This window comes from Anas platyrhynchos, chromosome 9 (assembly GCF_047663525.1).
Source record: "Anas platyrhynchos isolate ZD024472 breed Pekin duck chromosome 9, IASCAAS_PekinDuck_T2T, whole genome shotgun sequence".
Taxonomy (NCBI): Eukaryota; Metazoa; Chordata; class Aves; order Anseriformes; family Anatidae; genus Anas; species Anas platyrhynchos.
Window position 1 is genome coordinate 13,206,961 of NC_092595.1, and position 17,274 is coordinate 13,224,234.

At 40.2% G+C, this 17,274-nt stretch overlaps 1 protein-coding gene across 5 annotated transcripts in view; it reads left to right on the forward strand.

Moving 5' to 3' along the window:
- LOC101803486 (glypican-5) overlaps positions 1–17,274 on the forward strand; it is a 414,617-nt gene that overhangs the window by 56,120 nt on the left and 341,223 nt on the right. For all 5 annotated transcript variants that reach the window (XM_021268756.4, XM_072042426.1, XM_038183389.2 and 2 more), the window contains one exon: positions 9,138–9,299. In XM_021268756.4, the coding sequence (XP_021124431.1) occupies positions 9,191–9,299 (109 nt within the window). In that variant the 5' untranslated portion in view covers positions 9,138–9,190. The remainder of the gene's footprint in view (positions 1–9,137; positions 9,300–17,274) is intronic.

Genomic DNA, 17,274 nt, shown 5'->3' on the forward strand with positions numbered 1-17,274 from the left:
GGGAGATGAAGTTGAAGAATTGGTTGTAGTGAGGGGTGTCTAGCCAGTAATCAGCTGCTTAGTTTTGCTTAGTTTTGGTTCAGCTTTGCAAATGATTGCTATTTTTTTTTTCTGTAAATAGTGTCAAGATGCTCATTGTGCTTTTCTCCAAGTTTTCAGAGTTTTTCCCCCCTCTTTTTCCTAAAACTAAAGAAATAAAATTGAAAGGAGGTTGGAATCCTAAATAAATTATTTCAAATACTGGTAAAATGCTGATAGAAACTGTCTGGTAAATCTTGTAACTGTTAACTTCTGCACTTGACTTCAGAATGAGAAATGGCCAAACTGGTCAAAAGCATTTGGGTTTGGGGCTGTAAAATTAACACTTCAAGGAAGAATGGTACATGTTTAAAGGAAAGAGAATGTATTGTCTGAGCACTTGGCTTCATGTATGGCTTTCAAGTGAAAATGGCAAAAATGGAAGTTTTTGTGGGGAGGACAGGATCAGGGATTTGTTTTTCCTCACGGCTCCAATGGTGTCCTTTGTCCCGGTTTCCCTTTCTGAGGCTATTGTCCAAAGATCTTCTAGTCCTTGATTTGTTTAGATTTTTCTTTGCTTTCGTTTCCCCTTCCAGTCTAATGTTCTGATTTTTATATTGACAGCTGTAGTGAAAAACAGTAAGAAATACAATTGAACATGAATGTATCAATACTTTTTAAATGTTCAGGACTATGCCGCCTCATATGGATCCTTACCACCGCAGGTGAAGCAGTTCCTACAAAAAAGGTCATCTGTCATTGGTATAAACTGTCGGCGTTAACATCTGAATTATTGTTAGGCTTCAAAGTTGAGATAAATAAGGCAATTCCCACCTTTCATAAAGCTATTTTATTTCATCTCCCTTTAGAACTAGACAGACAGCCCTTTATTGATTTGCATTCAGAAGCTTTCTTTATAGCTGTACAGGGCTAGAAACCTACATTTTTCATTTAAAAACAACTTCAGTTTTGTTGTAAACACTATAATCCACAGAGAGCTACATATCTGTGTTTCAGTTCAGGCTTTCCACCATGTGGTTTCTGTGGCACTCTCCTTGAAGTACTGCAAGTCAGAGTTCTCTGACAGTGAAATGCTTTCCCACTGGAGAGAAAAAATTCAATTGTTTATTGTTGTCTTTAGATGATATAGGGCAGGAAGATTTACCAGACTCCAGTAGAAAGTATTTTTTATGTGTTTTTGACTCTTGATGGTGAAAGATTGTATTGGATTTTCTGCTGTGAATGTGATGAAGTATAATGAAAGATGAGTGATAGCAGCTTTTTTAATATCTGAAAGTTCTTGTAATTTTTCTCTCACCTCTGTATTGCAATTACATATGTTGTCCCAGGAAAGTTGAAAGAAGGAGTTGGCATTACAGTAAATAATGCATAAATCCCCTTGATACAGACCCATTGACCTCTATCAACCTAGACTGTTTCAAAATGTTCTTTATGTGTCTGTCTGCAGTTGCTTAATTGTCAATCTGTAGAAGTACAAGATCTGGAGGTGGTAATTCCTGTGCTCTTCCATGGGCAAGGCAGATAACGCTTGCCCTTCTTAGCACCTGGCACTTCCCAAGCTCTCATCCCTTACATTAAGGCAAATCATCTGTTAAGAATGATTTGGGTGAGGGTGCTGTGGCAGATCAGTGAGTGCTCACGGGAACCACATCAGAGAATCAAATACGAGGCAAGCAACAACAGCAGCAACAGCCTCAATGACTGTTTCCCTTCAGCTTCCCAGGTGCAGCCAGAGTTTCTAAGGAAAACTGGGGATGAGTGGCATGAGAAGGCCTCTACCTGCAGCAGCTCCTTCTTGTTTTCAGAGAAGTTGTGGCCTAGGAGCTGTAACAGTCTCCTGGCTGCACTGCTTCACTGAAACAACCCACAGGTATGCAAGTGGTCGAAGAAATAAAGATATTCGCAGGCAGATGGGAAGTTGAGTGAAGGCTTTGGGAAAGAGCAGTAGAAGAGGGTCTTGTTTGAGGAGGACAAGAAGTGGGAAGAGGAGGACCTGTTCCACATATTCACTGGGTGAGGTTTCTGTGAGTGGAGGGACATCCAGTTTAGTGCATAGACGTGTTCTGCTCATCAGGTCCCAGAATGAGGCAGGTTCCATGCGGTACAGCCAAGGTGCAAAAGCTACTGAGTATAGTCATGCAGTAATCAAGGGTGTAGGGCAGGAGATGATTTGGAAACTAGGCCAAAAAATCAGAATACAAGAGCGGTGAAAACTGGGCAAACAAGGAAGTGAGGGGAAAAAAAAACAGACAAAAAGTACTCAGCAGCATGCTGCCCTTAAGACCTGTATATTTTGAAGAGTCCCTGCTTTGGAAGTTGATCAGGGCCAGGGTTTGATGGTCTCCAGCTGTCCTGCAAGCTTTGGCACTTGCTGATGCTGCCAGCTCACTGGAGTCATGACATCTAGTGCTTCTTGCTGTTCCTCTTCCTTTTTCATTCAAGGTTGCTCACCCCCCCTGGATTTATGTATGGCATAATTCCTGTGCAATCAAAATGGTCCTCCTGTATTATTACTTATATATATATATATTATTTTTTAGTGTGTGTGCCTACTAAAGAACTCTTGAGCTCATGCAAGCTCTTTTGACTTGACTGGAGTAGGAAGTAGCTACATATGCTAATAGTTACATTAGTAGATCATCTAAGTGGTGCTTGATAAAACTGGAGTTGTTTATCTCTTAGGCTTGATTGTTTCAGCTCCAGGAGCACATCTGCTCATGGCTGTTAGTGATGCTTCAGTGTAGCTTAGAATAGCAGTAAGAAGGTAAAGTCCACTGATCGTGTTAAACAATATCTCTGTTAATGTACAACAAGGGATTAGAGAAAAGAAATTTTCATGACTTGTACTTTCCAAGCTGTGCTTGTAGGCTGTCATGCTGCATAAGCAGAGAAAGGACAAAATCAGGTTCTGTGGTCAATATTGCTTTGGTATTTCTTCAGCTTTTTGGCTTTAAAACAGTATGTCAAAGGATCCTTTGTTTACATATTCTTATTATTAAAGCTAATTTAGAGGAATAAAATCTCTTCTCCCTGTAGCCTACCTGGATGTTTACCCCTTGCTCATGGGAGCAGGTTTATAGGGTTAGTTGCTATTTAATGTATAGCACTCATTTGAAGCAGTGTGCGATGCTGTGCTCCTATCAGTCTGTTGCACTGCTTGTTGATTTTTCTGGTAACTCCTGGCATGTGCTACTTGAGGTATAATAACTATGGTATTTAGAAGACTGCTAAATCCAATAGTAGCCATTATATTATTCACCTATCATGCTTGGTGAGTTTAATGTATTTTGAGTTACTTTCTAGTGTGAAAATGTTAAAGCTGCAGTGGGATTGAGCTGTGCTTGCTGCTAGGTAAAGTTGGTTTGTGTTTTTGTGGATGAGTGTTTCTCAAGAGTGGCCTTGCAGCTATAGGTGGTGATGGCTTTAGTGCTGCTATGGCACACGAGCTCCGTAAAGACAGGACTCTCAAACTTCTGACAGCCAACAGTGGCTGCGTTTCCCCTCCCTGATGTGGCTGTGCTAGCGTGGGCTTTTCTCATGCAGCTGCAGGGGGAGCCCTGGTTGGAATTTGTTTCCTTTTCCATTTGTTTTTGCCTTCTTCCCTGAATTAGTTGCTTCTAATTGCTGAATTTCCCTCTAGCTGAGGCAGCAGCCGCACCAGACAGATGAGTCTCAAGAAGGACAAAGTGTTGGCTCCTGTTCAGCTGGGCCAGACTCAATGCAAGGTTCTTCTGGCACCTTCTGTGTTACTGAGGCGTAATGAATCTTGGAGTTTCGAAGACATTTGTAACAGCATTAAAACCTCGGGTTTTGGATAAGAGCTTTGTTTAGAAATACTGTTGAAAAGTTTGTGATGATATAAAGGAATAATAGCTATTAGAGGGCAGATCTCACTGAACTTGCTTGTTAGATAGTGCTTGTTCAGGAATATGCCATGGAAGCTGTAGGCTCAGCTCATTCAAATCAGCCCATCTGACAAAATTCTGGAGGTGCAGTGATTAGTGCCTGTGAAAGATCTGTTTTTCTTGTTTCAGAGTATAACTTTTACAGTGTGTGCAGCATTTAAAGACAGGGCAGGGTGTTTGACATGTCTGCTGTGTGTCCAAAGCACTGTTAAGTTACATGGTGAGCTAACAAAACGAATACATGTTTAGCTTCTGAGAGGAGTGCATTCTATTCCTAAATAGCAGGCCTCTCTTTGCTTTTGGGAACTTACAAGTATCCTAATTCAACTACCTTTAATGGCCAAGGTCTGTTAGACTTCATCTGTACCAAAGTTTAGAGTGGAGTCCCCAAACTCTGTTGATTTAAAACCAAAAGTAAGCAAACAACACAACAGAACACACTGCAGCTGACTTCAGCAGAACTGGCCTGATTGACACCAGATAGGGATCAGTAGATTTATGTGAATTTGGCACCTTAAGTATTTTATAACTATGAGAGAGAGGTAGTGATAGATGATGCCTCTGGCATGTATTACTTGCCTTAAGGTTTCAGGAATTTTGAGTAGGAATCGTTGCTTTCCAGTATGGTCCAGTCTAGTGTAATTTTTCTTGCCCTGAATGTGACTTTTTAAATTGCAGCAAAATACTTAATCCTTTTTTTTTTTTTTAATCATCACTCCAGTTTCCCAGATCCTGCAATGTAGAAACACAGATGAATAGATATTTGTACTATAGAACCCCCTCAAAGTGCAAGCTGAGGATGCCATTCCTGCTTTAATTGAGAAAGGGTGGGATTGCTCCAGTTTTATTCCTTTAAGCCAGGGAATTCGATGTGACAAATTGGCCATGTGCTATATTGTATTAGCCCATAAATTGTTTCTTCCATGCCTGTCAGTGCCCTGAATGTGTTCCAGTGAAATAGTTACAGTAAAAATTTGAACAAATATTTGAGTGAAAAGTCTTTTTGTCTGTCAAACTGCAGATGAACAGAAAGGTGTGATTCTTTGTGCCATAATGATTCACCATAATTACTTGGTGAGTCCTCCTTCTGGGAACTGGGGATGAAGTAATCCCTTGTTTAACAGCTGACCAGTTAAAAAGCAACTCTGCAGAAAAGGGTCCCAGCAGACAAGAAGTTAACAGGAGGTAGCAGTGTGCCTATGTGGCCAAGGCAGCCAGCTGCGTGCTGGGCTGTTTTACCAAGAGCATGGCTTGCTGCTTGATGACAGGAATTTTCATTTTTTGACACATAAGACTAAATCTGTCCAGCTTTGGGCTCCCAGTACAAGGATGTTGGCATAGTGGAGCAAGTCTCGTGGAGGGTTCCCATCCTGCTCAGGGGCTGGGGCGCATGTCATAGGAATAGAGGCTGGGAGAGCTGGGTGCATTCAGAAAATTAAGGGAGATCTTACTGCTGGCTTCAACTCTGTATTGGAAGGAAATGGAGAAATTAAAACCAGATTCTTGAAGGCACACGGTGATAGGATGAGAAGCAATAGATACAAGTAGGAATGTGGGAAGTTCTGATTAGATGTATTTTTTAAAATGTATTTTTTACCATGAGGATGGTGGTCAAATATTGGAACAAATGCCCAAAGAAGTTGTGGCATCACCTATCCTTGCAGATGCTTGAAACTTGGCTGGATGAAGTAGTTTGATGTAGTTTGACTTGCTTTAAGGGGAGGGCTGATCTAGATGACCTGTGGAGATCCCTTCCAAACTAAACTGTTTTATGGTGGTACAGGAAATAAGGAGCTACTTGAAGAAAGCAGGTATGCTTCCTAAAGAGAAATAATCAGGATCAGTTGCTGAAATAATGCTATTGATAAGTCTCCTACCCTCTTATTTATAAATAATGCTTTGATGCTTTTTTTTTTTTTTTTGCCTTTTTTTCTGGTATACAGAATGGCTTTGCTCCTAAACTTGAGAAAGGAGTTTCCCCTTTAGGTTTTCCCCCTGTTGGCGATCTGCAGTGCCCATGCAATAGTAGTGTTCAGGCAGTATATCCTTTGGTCACCTCTGAGTCATATGGTCTTCCTTCCCTCTTTTTTTTTTTTTTTTTTCAGTTGGAGAGTATATTTTGCATTAACAAGAGAGATAAGATAAATTCATTTTGGCTTCAGTGTTATTAAAGACTCAGATACAAATAATCAGCTCTAATTTAATCTCAGCACCCAGGCTTTTGTAGTACTGAAAACTTTTATTAGGTTTCTGTAATTGTGTTAAAAGTCATACCCTCAGGCTAACACTGAAGCAAGAGAAACTGCCAAGCTCTGTGCAAGACAGTACTGACCTGATAGGTCTTGCAAGGGAACTTGGGCTTGTTCTTTGCCAGTCTTTTAATGGTCTGTGCTCTGCATCAGTCTCCTCAACAGTCAGGGGCTTGGTGCTGCTGTTCCTAGTTGAGTGCTCTCTGCATAACTTTGGTTCTGGCCCAACAAAAACTAATCTTCAGGCTCCTGGAGTGTTCATCCAAGAAGATACTTGAGTGGGGAATTCAAGGAGTGTGGTTACAGCTGAGATGTCTGCACTCCTAGAGATTTTTGGAGATTTTGATCCTTGTGATTCCTTGGTGCAAAGAGGCAGACCTGACAGCTGTGCTTCAAATACTTCGGATGCAGGTCTAAGCCTCACAAGGGGCTTTCAAACAAAACCTGGGAGGACTGGTGCAAGGAAAAATGCTCTGAAGAACAGGTTGGCATTGCAGAGGCCTAGTAACACAACCCTTCTGCTCTTGCCCCCGTGCTGTAAAACGTCTTAGTCACTCAGGAGTCTGCACTATCATTTCACACGTGCTCCGAGCTGCCAACTCAGAAAAGTGGTCCTTTCCCAACCCCTGCTTCCTTCTGACAGAACAAACATATGCTCGTGGGGTGAGCGACATCAGGGAACTGCTCCAAGTTAAAATTAGCCTGGCCAAGAAGCTAATTTCAACCTGGGCCAGCTTCTCTGGCACAGGAGAGCAGGAGAGCGTGCCCAGCCGGTGACGAGCGCGCAGGCCTCCCGCTGCTGCTTTCAGCCGCCTGCCAGCCTCTACTGGCGCGAGTTGGTCCCGTCCTTCTGGGACCTCAGGGTAACGCGGGTGGTCGTTGCTCCTATTTCTAAGCTTGCATCAGAAACTGAAACAAATCCACCTCCAAAATGGTATCTTGAGTCAGCCCTGTCTTCCATAACTGTTTATTTTCTGAACTGCAATCGGAATCTAAATTCATTGAAATATTTCACTTTGGCTTTGACGTTTTTGCTGTGAATTAGCTGCACTTTCCAAAGAGTTGTTACACACTGGAAGAAAAGTTTTTGGGTCAAATATGATGTCAAGCAGGTCAGTGTTTTGACTTTTTCGGCATGTAAGATTTATTGATTTGTTGGCCTGGAGCTGGCCCTGAATGGTGATTGTTTGGATGCTTTCCTGTGGCTTTTTCAATATGTCTGGTGAACCCTGCTACTTATTTCTTCATCATTGTCAACTGCACGTGCCGTCTTACTGTGCGTTAACCTGCACAGCCAGATGGCGACAATTAACGCAGTATAATTGCTCATCAATGTTCATGTCCTGTGGCTCGGTTCTCTGGTGTCCTGAGTGAAATTTTACAGAGGAACTCATCATTTTGGAGAGTCGGGGCTGTTTGTGTCCAATCGACTTAAAGCCAGGGGTTCCCTGGGGGCCAGAGGGCCAGGGCCTAGCAGGTCTTCAGGCGGCCGCAGGCCCTATTGGAGGGGAGCTCTGTGATGGTGAGGCAGGGCCACTGGGAGAGGGCGATTGCTGCCCCACAGCCATGAAGGGACAGCAGAGGGGCCGCTGGAGGTGCAGGCAGCTGTGGCTGAAGCCTACCAGGCCCCACGGCCCTGACCTGCCTGCCGCCATTTTCAGTGTGAGGTGAGGGGAAGTGGCACTGTTGTGACATCTCTTGCTGGGGAGTTCTTACATTGGTTTACTGAGAAATACGTTGGAAATAGCTTCTTTTTAATGTGTTGTGGCTTTTTTGGCTCTTTATTTTCCCCCACCCCTCTGTTTTTAGATTTTGTCTCTAAACTGAAGTCAGTTTTTTTTTTTCCCCATTTAAAACATATATTACATGAAGCATGAGAATGCATTTATCGATATTTTTTAGCATCTTGTTTCTAGAACTTGATGATACCTGCAGATACGGTGGAGTGTGGCAAATGGAGCCTAAATGTCATTCACAACTCCATGCAACATAGGCTTCCTAATCAAGGGCATTGAACTTAACTGAAACACATACAAAGATGAAATAATAAAAAAAAAAAACTAGAACCAAAATATTCTTCAAAAGAAATAAGAATTTTTATAATAGACTTTAAACTTTTTCTGTAACTTCAAGAGGGAATAACTGCAGTGCCTTTGCTAAATACAGGCAGACCATATCTTGCTTTCAGAAATTCTAAGGTAAGTGTTAGGTAGGTGGAGGTCTGTCTGTACATGGCTAAGTATAGAGATGATCATTTTAGGTGAATACCTGTTGACTTTCAGTACTACTTAGGCTCAGAAGTTGAAATAGCAGTCCATGACTTGCCATCTGTATATAGCTCTGGGTCTCTGTAAATGTGTCTTGATAGTTTCTTACCTCTGGCCTTACGTAGCTACATTCAGTCTGCTACAGAAATCAATTATATTTTGTGGTAACTGTTGCTGCTTGTTTGTTTTTTTTTTTTTTTTTCACTATTTCTTTTTTGTAAATCTGATTTAGTCAGGAGCTAAGGCCACCAAGTTGCCATAGCTTTTGGAAGGTGCTAATGCTTTTTAACTTTTTTTTTTTTTAATTATTTTTTGAGCTGCTTAGTAGTCTACAGGTTTTTGAGGGGCTTCTACTGTAGGAGGCGAATAGGTGGTTTCTTGAGACACTACACAGGTACATATTGGATCCTAATCTAAAGGCATGTTTTTCACTCAGATGTTAAAGATCTGCTCTTAGCAGAAGTTTTAGAGTGGAGATGTTGCCCCTTTGAATGTGCGTCTTCAGTAATTCTCCTGTGTCCTCATGTTCTATTTAAGTATTTTTATGCTTTGTGTTTCATTTATTTTTTTTTAATGTGTTTTTTACATTGACATTAAGAAGCATTATTTATTTTTAAGGTGCAACTCAGAATATTTTCTAATTCTTGTGTTTCTTTTTGTTCCCCTTCTTCTAATAGAGTCAGATTTACAGATCTGTCAGCATAGAGCGCCAACATGCTGCACCAAGAAAATGGAAGAAAGCTACCAGGCAGCTGTTCGAAGAGAGAGGTATCAGAGTATCCAGGCAATGAATTTTGAACTGAATTACATGATTGTTGGTTATGTCACAGCTTTTCAAGGTAGGAACTTTCGAGGTACTCAAGTCCTATGATAAGTATTTTGTAAGGACATCCTATGCAAACAAAGGAAAAGCTCTTTTGTTCTTCATTTCCATTGCATTGCATACAGTAGTTGTTGTCTTCTTGTTTACTTCCCTGCTCTTTAATGATCCTGCCTTTGGAAAAAGGTGAGGGCACTTAGTCTTGACTGTTATTTTAAGTATCTGCCTAAATCTAATTAGGAATAGATTAGCCTTTGTTCCTGAGATCATATTTAAAATGATTGTCACAGATTTTTCAAGGCATTTCCAAATGTCATTTAAGTGCCTGACGGCTGTTTGTGCCTTTTAATACCTGCTTGTGTTACCAAACCATTTACGGGTGTGGAAAGTTAAATCAAAATGTAGTTGTTGAAACTGAAGAATAGGTGGTCTAACAGATGCGTCAAATGAAAATACAACTCTTTTCCTTTTAAAATGTTTCATTGCCCCATAAGTCATGTGAAGAATGACCAATTTTCAAGTTGAATGTGCATGCACGAAAGATCCTGGACTGAAAGTCTGTTCTTATAACTCTTGCTGTTCTCAAAGCTACCTTCTAACATGTTGTTACAGGGTCTACAGAGTTTATTCATACAGATAGTTATTGTATTATTAAAGGGAGGGAAATGGTTATGTAGGTTTGTGCACTATAAAGTATTAAGCACTTGAGATTTTTCTCCAGAAAGGCTTTTAAGCATAGGCTATGTGAACTTTAAATATATGAGAGTTGATTGATTAAATCAGTCATTGAGTGTCAGTCATTGAATTCAGCTGTTGACTTATGTGGACCTAAGTATGTGCTTAATTTTAACTGACTGCTTTGCTATATTTAGTGCTGAGTACCTTCATGGAATGGGTTTTGAAAACAAGCCAATAGTTACTAAAATATGAAGTGCTGAGGTCTATATGATTAAAGCTGTTGTTACAAGGCAGTTATTTTATCAAGTAGTAGCTTTTTTTGTCTAGTTTCATCCATTTGAGTGAAAATACTATAAATAAAAAAGTGATTGACAGTTAATAAGAGCATATTATCTAAACTTGACAGTCAGATGCCAGAAGTCATAGAGATACATAAATACAAGGTAAAAAAAAAAAAAAAAAAATCTGCTTTTGGTTGTTTGCTTCTTCCCTCAGTTCTGTGGGTGAAACACTTCATTTTGGTTTATTTTACAGTTAGTTTTTGAAAATATTTTAGTATTGCCGATGATTTAAAATTTTAGTTAGAGCACACTTGCTCCAGGCAGTGCTTTGCACTTTGGAGGAGTGCTGTAGTAAAAGGATGTCTGTGTTAGAAAAGGGTGATTGTGTTGGCATTGTTAAATGCTGATGAAAGATTCAAGCAATCTTTCAGTATCATGACAGAATAAAGATAAGGTCAGAATAGATTAACCTACCAGCCCCTGTAGGTCAAGCTGGTAGCTTTATTGTCCTGATGAAGCTTTTTGATGAAATGAAAGTATAGTTAGACATTTAAACACAATTGAAATTTACAAGTGCTCCTTAGAAGTGGGTAAATAGTTTGCTTGTAGCTTGTTATGGCTAGCCTTCTGTCTACATTAGGTGGGAATACTCAGAAATGCAACTTTGCTCTACTGGGAACTGCCGCCTTCTTTGTTTCTGGCCTAGGTGTAAGTGAAAAGCCTCCTTATCTATCTTATGCTGTATAAACATTCTGTTGCTACCAGTAGCACTGTGTGAGATACTCACTGAGAGGACAATATTTGCATAGAGTTAACTCTGTCCTTTTGGTCTGTTTTGCTATTTTGAGTGATAGTGTGAAAGTATTTAAAAGCATATTTAAAGTCTTAAAAAAAACCCTCTCAGGTGCCTTTCAGATTTCATATTTCTTGCAGCAATGGGAACTGGCTCAGACTTGCAAAAAATAGCTTTTTTTTTCGTTTGTATGCTGTGGTGTTCACTTATGCAGTTGTCATGCACCATTTAATTCCTTTTATATATATATACACACATACACACTGTTTTTATTACTGTTAGCATAGTCAAAGCAAAGCAGTAGTTAGGCTGTCTACTGCTGAGGAAAATAAATCTTAAAAGCTTTTTATGCACTTTTAGCAGACAATACTGTTAATACTATACCCATACTGATGGAATCACTTTCAAGACTAATATGATACAAGAATTAGATTTTGAGTCCAACTTTGTAGTGGTGCGAATTAAATTTCAATGAGAAGACAGTGCAGATTTTTTGGAGAGAGAATGTTTCTGATGTTTCTATCCCCTTATTTTCTTTCATGGAAGACAAAAGATGTTTGCTTCTAAGGGCCTGCAATTAGATATTAATGGGAATGAGCATTCTCGTGTGAGTAGGAGTTTTAATATGGCTTCAGTCAAATATTCCCTCTGCAGTGCCTGGGTACTGCAGTATCAGCTTGTGGACATCTCAGACTGAAGAAAATTATTATTCTTATTCTTATTCTTATTCTTATTATTATTATTATTATTATTATTATTACTGAGAGAGTTATTTAAATACTTTTTGCCCACAGCTGAAATAAGACAATTTTCACAGGTGTCAGAGTTAGATGTGCAAAATAATTAGTCTGTAAGACTTGATTAAGTATACCACAGCTGTGGGCAGGCTTGTTATGTTTGGGCTTATGCCTGTTCCATGCATATGGTCAGCCTTACAACTGCAGTTAAATCCTGCTATTTTTCCCCCTTTAAAGTCTTCGATATTAGCAAGCCAGTACTTGTTCAGACACTTCATAAATCAGTCTTCTGCTTGGGTGATTTTTGCTTGAACTCCTGTGTCCTGTTGCTGTTGCACCTAATTTGGGTAGGAAGAGGGTCATTGGCATCATCTGCAGGTTGTAAAAATTCTCTCCCCATCAGTAACAGGACAGAAGGAGGGGAGAGAGGTGTGAATGAAAGAGCCAGCTGGATGCCTGGGAAGTATGTCATCAGAATCAGCTCCTGGAAAATCATAGTGTCACCAGTCCTTCCAGTGTTTGGGATACGGAATGTAACCAGGCCTCAGGGGGAGGATTTCATGGAAAGCTGCTGGATTCACTCTCTTAATGTTTTGTTCCATGGTATAGCCTAAAACTCATAACCATGGTATTAGTCTGCAGATGTGTTATTAATGCCTCTGTGCTGCAAGTGGATGGGACTTGTAAGCATGCCAAGCTGTAATGGGAGCAGCATAAGAGAGGTGAAAGTGGCTGCTGTAATGGCCACCTTTAAGTCATCCACTGGCTCTTCACAGGTGGTTTTGTTTTGGGTGCATTTTGGAGTGGGTTAGTTGGTCCCATCTGAAAATACACCAACCTTTCTCTGTCCTTGATCCTATGCCTGCAGCCTAGAAGTGTCCAGTGGAACCATTTAAGTGAATGACCAAACAGGATGCTTTGATTTTGTAACTCACTTTCCCCTGACAACCAGAATGTCCTCCTTTGAAATTGCCTTTTTTTTTTTTTTTTTTCATCCTAACCTTTTTTAGGCTTGCATATAAACCTACTACTTTAGCTTAGATTTTGAATGGGTGTAATTATTGTTTCTGTGAGGTGATGGAACATGTTACTGGTACTGATGTCCTTCTATTCCCAGTTGTTCCTGCCCCCTCCCTGCCTCACCAGTTCCCTGGTGCAGTCACTGCTCTCCTCGGGGACAGTTCCGAACAAGGCAACTTTGATTTATTGTTTGAGGATTAAAAGTGGTGTGGGTGTGCTGGCTGAAAGTTGCTGTCAGAAGAGGTATCAATAGTCTGGCAGGAAAGCTTTGTTGTTGGCAGACAGAAGAGAGAAACCTGCCCTCCCTTTTCTGTGTCTTTTATGGAGTGCTAACAGGTGTTCTGTAAGGACCCACAAAAAGCTTGGCTCTGCTCCTGTCATTTTAGGCTGAGGCTAATTTGAGGTAATGAGAATCCAAACACTGGTAATTTATTTGTTCTGCTGATGGGCTCTGCAGAGAGACAGAGCAGGATTCTTTGAAACCCACACCACATTTCAGTCACCAAGTTATCAGAGATAGAGAGAAAAGCTTTAAGCTTGTCAGCTTTAAAAAAGGAATGACTATTTATTTGCTGTACTTCTTACATTTAGAGCAGGCAACGGGAATTATTCAATGATGGCCTCTAAAGGGAAATCTTTAATGAATAAGAGTGTGTTAGTCATAAAGCAATGCTTCTGTGTGTTGTTCCTCCAAAATAGCATTAATTTGTCCTTTAGTTGGCAGGGTCAGGTGTTCCCATATCCTCTCACCTACTGGAGGGTAGATCAGCTTTGTAGCATTCTGCTCCTCTCTCTCCTAACTGGGAAGGGGTGGGGAGAAGCTTCAGTTGTGTTCTTTATATTGAATAGGGAGATGCTAGTTGGGAAAGGTCTTTCTTGCTATTGTTAATAGCAGGAGTTGCTGCAGTGGCATTGCTGTTGCTAACAGGTTGTTTTGCCCTGTTACCATCTGATCCCTGCTGGCAACTGGGAAAGATGTGAATGGCATGGGGCAGCGTGGAGGACTGGTGGTAGCAGGGATGGACCCTGGGGCTCCTGGTTCTCAAAAAATAAATGCCTGAAAGCTAATGTCCAGTCAATCCAAAAAGTTCTCAAGTGCAAAGTTCCTGATCCAGCAGCATCTCTGCTAAGTGGGAGAGGTCTGCTGCCTTCCGTAGGTCTTGGGACAGATGCTGGTACTGGTGGTGAGTACTGTTTTGTCCATCTGACATGAACGTTCCCAGGAGTGAGTACACAGGCACACAGAGATATACGGAGTCAAAGATTCAACATTTTAATTGCTTGAGTTGCAACATTGCTGACATATATTTTCACTGAATCTTAGAAATACCAGCTTGAAATATGGTGCCTGGTTAATGGTGTTGATGTACAACAAAATTTACAAAACGAAGACTTGGCTAGAGAAGTGCACTCTGGTTTCTAGTTAATTACTATATGAAGAGTAGTCACAATAATGGAAATGGATGCAGTCCAAAATCAAAGAGCTATTTGGAAAAAAAAAAAAAAAAGAAAAGAAAAAAGCCAACCATCACCAACAAGTACCCACCAAGCATCACCAGCAATGCCTGTGGTGTGCTTTATTTGCTGTTGGATTACAGAAATTGATAAGTGTTGTGTTTTTTTTTTTTTTATTAGTATTTTTTTGTAATCCTGTAGCTCTCGGTCTTTTATTCAAGCAAATTGTCACCCGCCCCTTTCTGCTTTTATAACCCTGCTAAGTAGAGTTTTGTACTCCTATGACCTTTGAGCTGAAAGCGGGACAAGATGTATAATTTTGTTGTGGCTCATTGCAAAAAATGACTCCCTACAGAGAGAGAGATGAGAGAGGCTACATTAGAGTATTTCTGTCTGCCTTCTGTATCTGTTCGTTCCTGTTCCTAGTCCAGTGAAGCAAGCGATTTGTGTTTCCTTGCTAGAATGACAGCTTATTTTATGTTTGTAGCCTAAGGGAGGCCAGAATATTCCTTCTTAGTTGTAGCCTTGCATGTGCAAGCTGTGGAGGCGTGTAGACAACTCCTTTCTGTCTTGTGTGGGGCTCTGGGTGGGTGAAAACTATATTCATATGACGAATTACAACCTTTTTTTTGGCTGGTGCTGTTCTAATTGAAACAAATGTAGGTCTTTATATGGTACTTCCTGCCTGTAGATATTCAAGCACTTTTCAGAAGGACCTCATTGTTGCTGTATCAGTCCCAGAAATGGATAAAGTGAGGGGCACTGTGGAGGGAAGATGTTCCTAGGGTGACAAGAGACCATAGGCATGTCCAAGAGTGACCTCAAGTTATCTTAGTGATCTTTTCTGATTCCTTTAAAAAAAAAAAAAAAAAAGTAACGATTTCTAGAGGCTTTGGTGGGGTAGGTAATTTTTGACTGACTGTAATCTCCTGAGGTGTTCCCTGGAAGAGTGAGATGCTAGTTTTTTCCTTGATGTTGGCACAGTTGGATGACTTTGCTCTGACTGTGGGCCAGGTCAGTGTAAGGGAGCAGGGTAGTATGTGGAAGGGACATTCTGCATCTAACGTTTGGTGATCAGATTGCTTCTCCTTTGTATTTAGGTATTACCTGAATGGCCATAAATCCAGGATGCTTAGCATGCTGTCAGTTCGTAGAAGGGAATAATTCCCCAGGTTTGCGATCCATTGTAAAACAGTTTGTTGTGGGTGCAGGCAATGAACAGTTGGGTAGGAGAACCAGAGCCCATTAGAAATGAATAGCCTGTGTAGCCAAGAAGCTTGCATGCAACAGTAGAGAAGCATCACTTCTATGGGAGACAGTCTTCTGGTAGTAAGACCATCCTGATTTTTGTCCTCTTTCTTGGTGCCATCTCAATTGAAATGTCAGTAAATGCCATGTATTTCACCATGTGTACCCTCACATTGGGTGAGGCTGTAGGGCCACCTAAGAGACTCCTTCAGCAGAAGGATAGACCCGAAATGCGAACTTTTTTGTACCCAACTGTTCCTTGGTGAATGCTAATTTAAGAGCTTTGAGCTGAGGCTGAAATGCAGCCATCACAGTTGTGTAATTATCCATTGTGGGGTCCCCTATCCATTAATCCCTCTCTTTAAACAAGTTCTCTTTTGACTACCACAGAAAACTGGCAATATTGACAACATGCTGACCGCAATTTCAGTATGCATCAGGCTACTAGCTTTAAGCCTGCTGCATGTTAATTCCCTTGTGCCATTTAATTCTTAAGTTTTATTGTTAAAAATGTATTATTCCCAGTATAATCACTCATCTTCTGTATGCCATTTATGGCTTTAGTGCCCAAGATTTTGCTAAGACTTCTGTCTTTGTCAGCGTATGGGGTGAGAGGAGAGGGTGTTGAGTTCTTTTCTGGTAAGTGTCCTTTTCTCAGCAAAATGTAAAAATAAGTTTGCAATACACAGTACTCCCTAGTGCTCTCACCTTTATCTTTGGAACATAGAAAATTAAATCTTTGAGATGTGCCATGGACTGTGAATAAATATTAGCATTGTATTGTGAATGGTGGTTATTGAACTCGCTATGATTGTGTACAGTTGACCTCTGTTTTTTCAGAAGTTGTGTGTATGCTTTGGTCAAGGTTCTAGATTTAGAGTGACATTTTTATGTTACTTAGATTACAAGAGAATCAAAGTTTTTCTTACATGGTCTCTTGTATTGTTTTATTTTTCATTTTAAAAGAAATTGGAATCAGTGTGCTGATCTACTATACATAATTGGTTTAAGGGATGCGCTTTACTTCTGTATGCATATATGTTGAAAGTTAAATGTGAAAACAAGCTAAGAAAATAGGCTTTCACCTTTAAGAAGTTTTTCTGTAGTGCATATTAAACATAAAATGAATGCATGCAGAAGTTTATCCCAGACTTTCACATTCTCTAAGACTTCCTACATGCCTTTTGATTTTTCCCTATACTGTTTCATCTCCCATAGCAGGTATTCAGAAAACTAAGTATTGTTTTTTTTTTTTTTTTTTTTGCTATTATGAGGTTAACTGAAGTCTAAATTATATCACTGTACGCACATGTCTTAAAAATTTCTTCATCTGGATGCCGAATGTTAAGGATTTGCAGTCAGAGTGAGGTGGGATTTTTTTTTTCTTGTGAATGGTAAAAGGGAGGCCTATTTAAAGCAGGTATTTTCACAATTTATTTTTTTACCATATGCATCAGGACCATTCCTGCAGTAAGGTCTTCCTAACAGTGACTACAAAACTTTCTCTTCAGTATGGTATCTTTGCTAGCAGTTCAGGAAAAATAGTTGCCCTTTTTTGATTCTTAATTGAGAAAAAGTTTATCAGGCCCAGAGCAACACTTGCAGTCAGCTGGGTAGATGACATCCAGGAAGTTGGATATTTAATATGCAAAACCAGCTTGTTATGAAAATGCACATAAAAATAAAGTTTGATTTACACCAACAATAGTCATTAATTTCTGCTTTTCATATGATGTCTTAAGTTCCTTTCTGGGGAAATAGCTTTGTCATTTGTGGGATAAG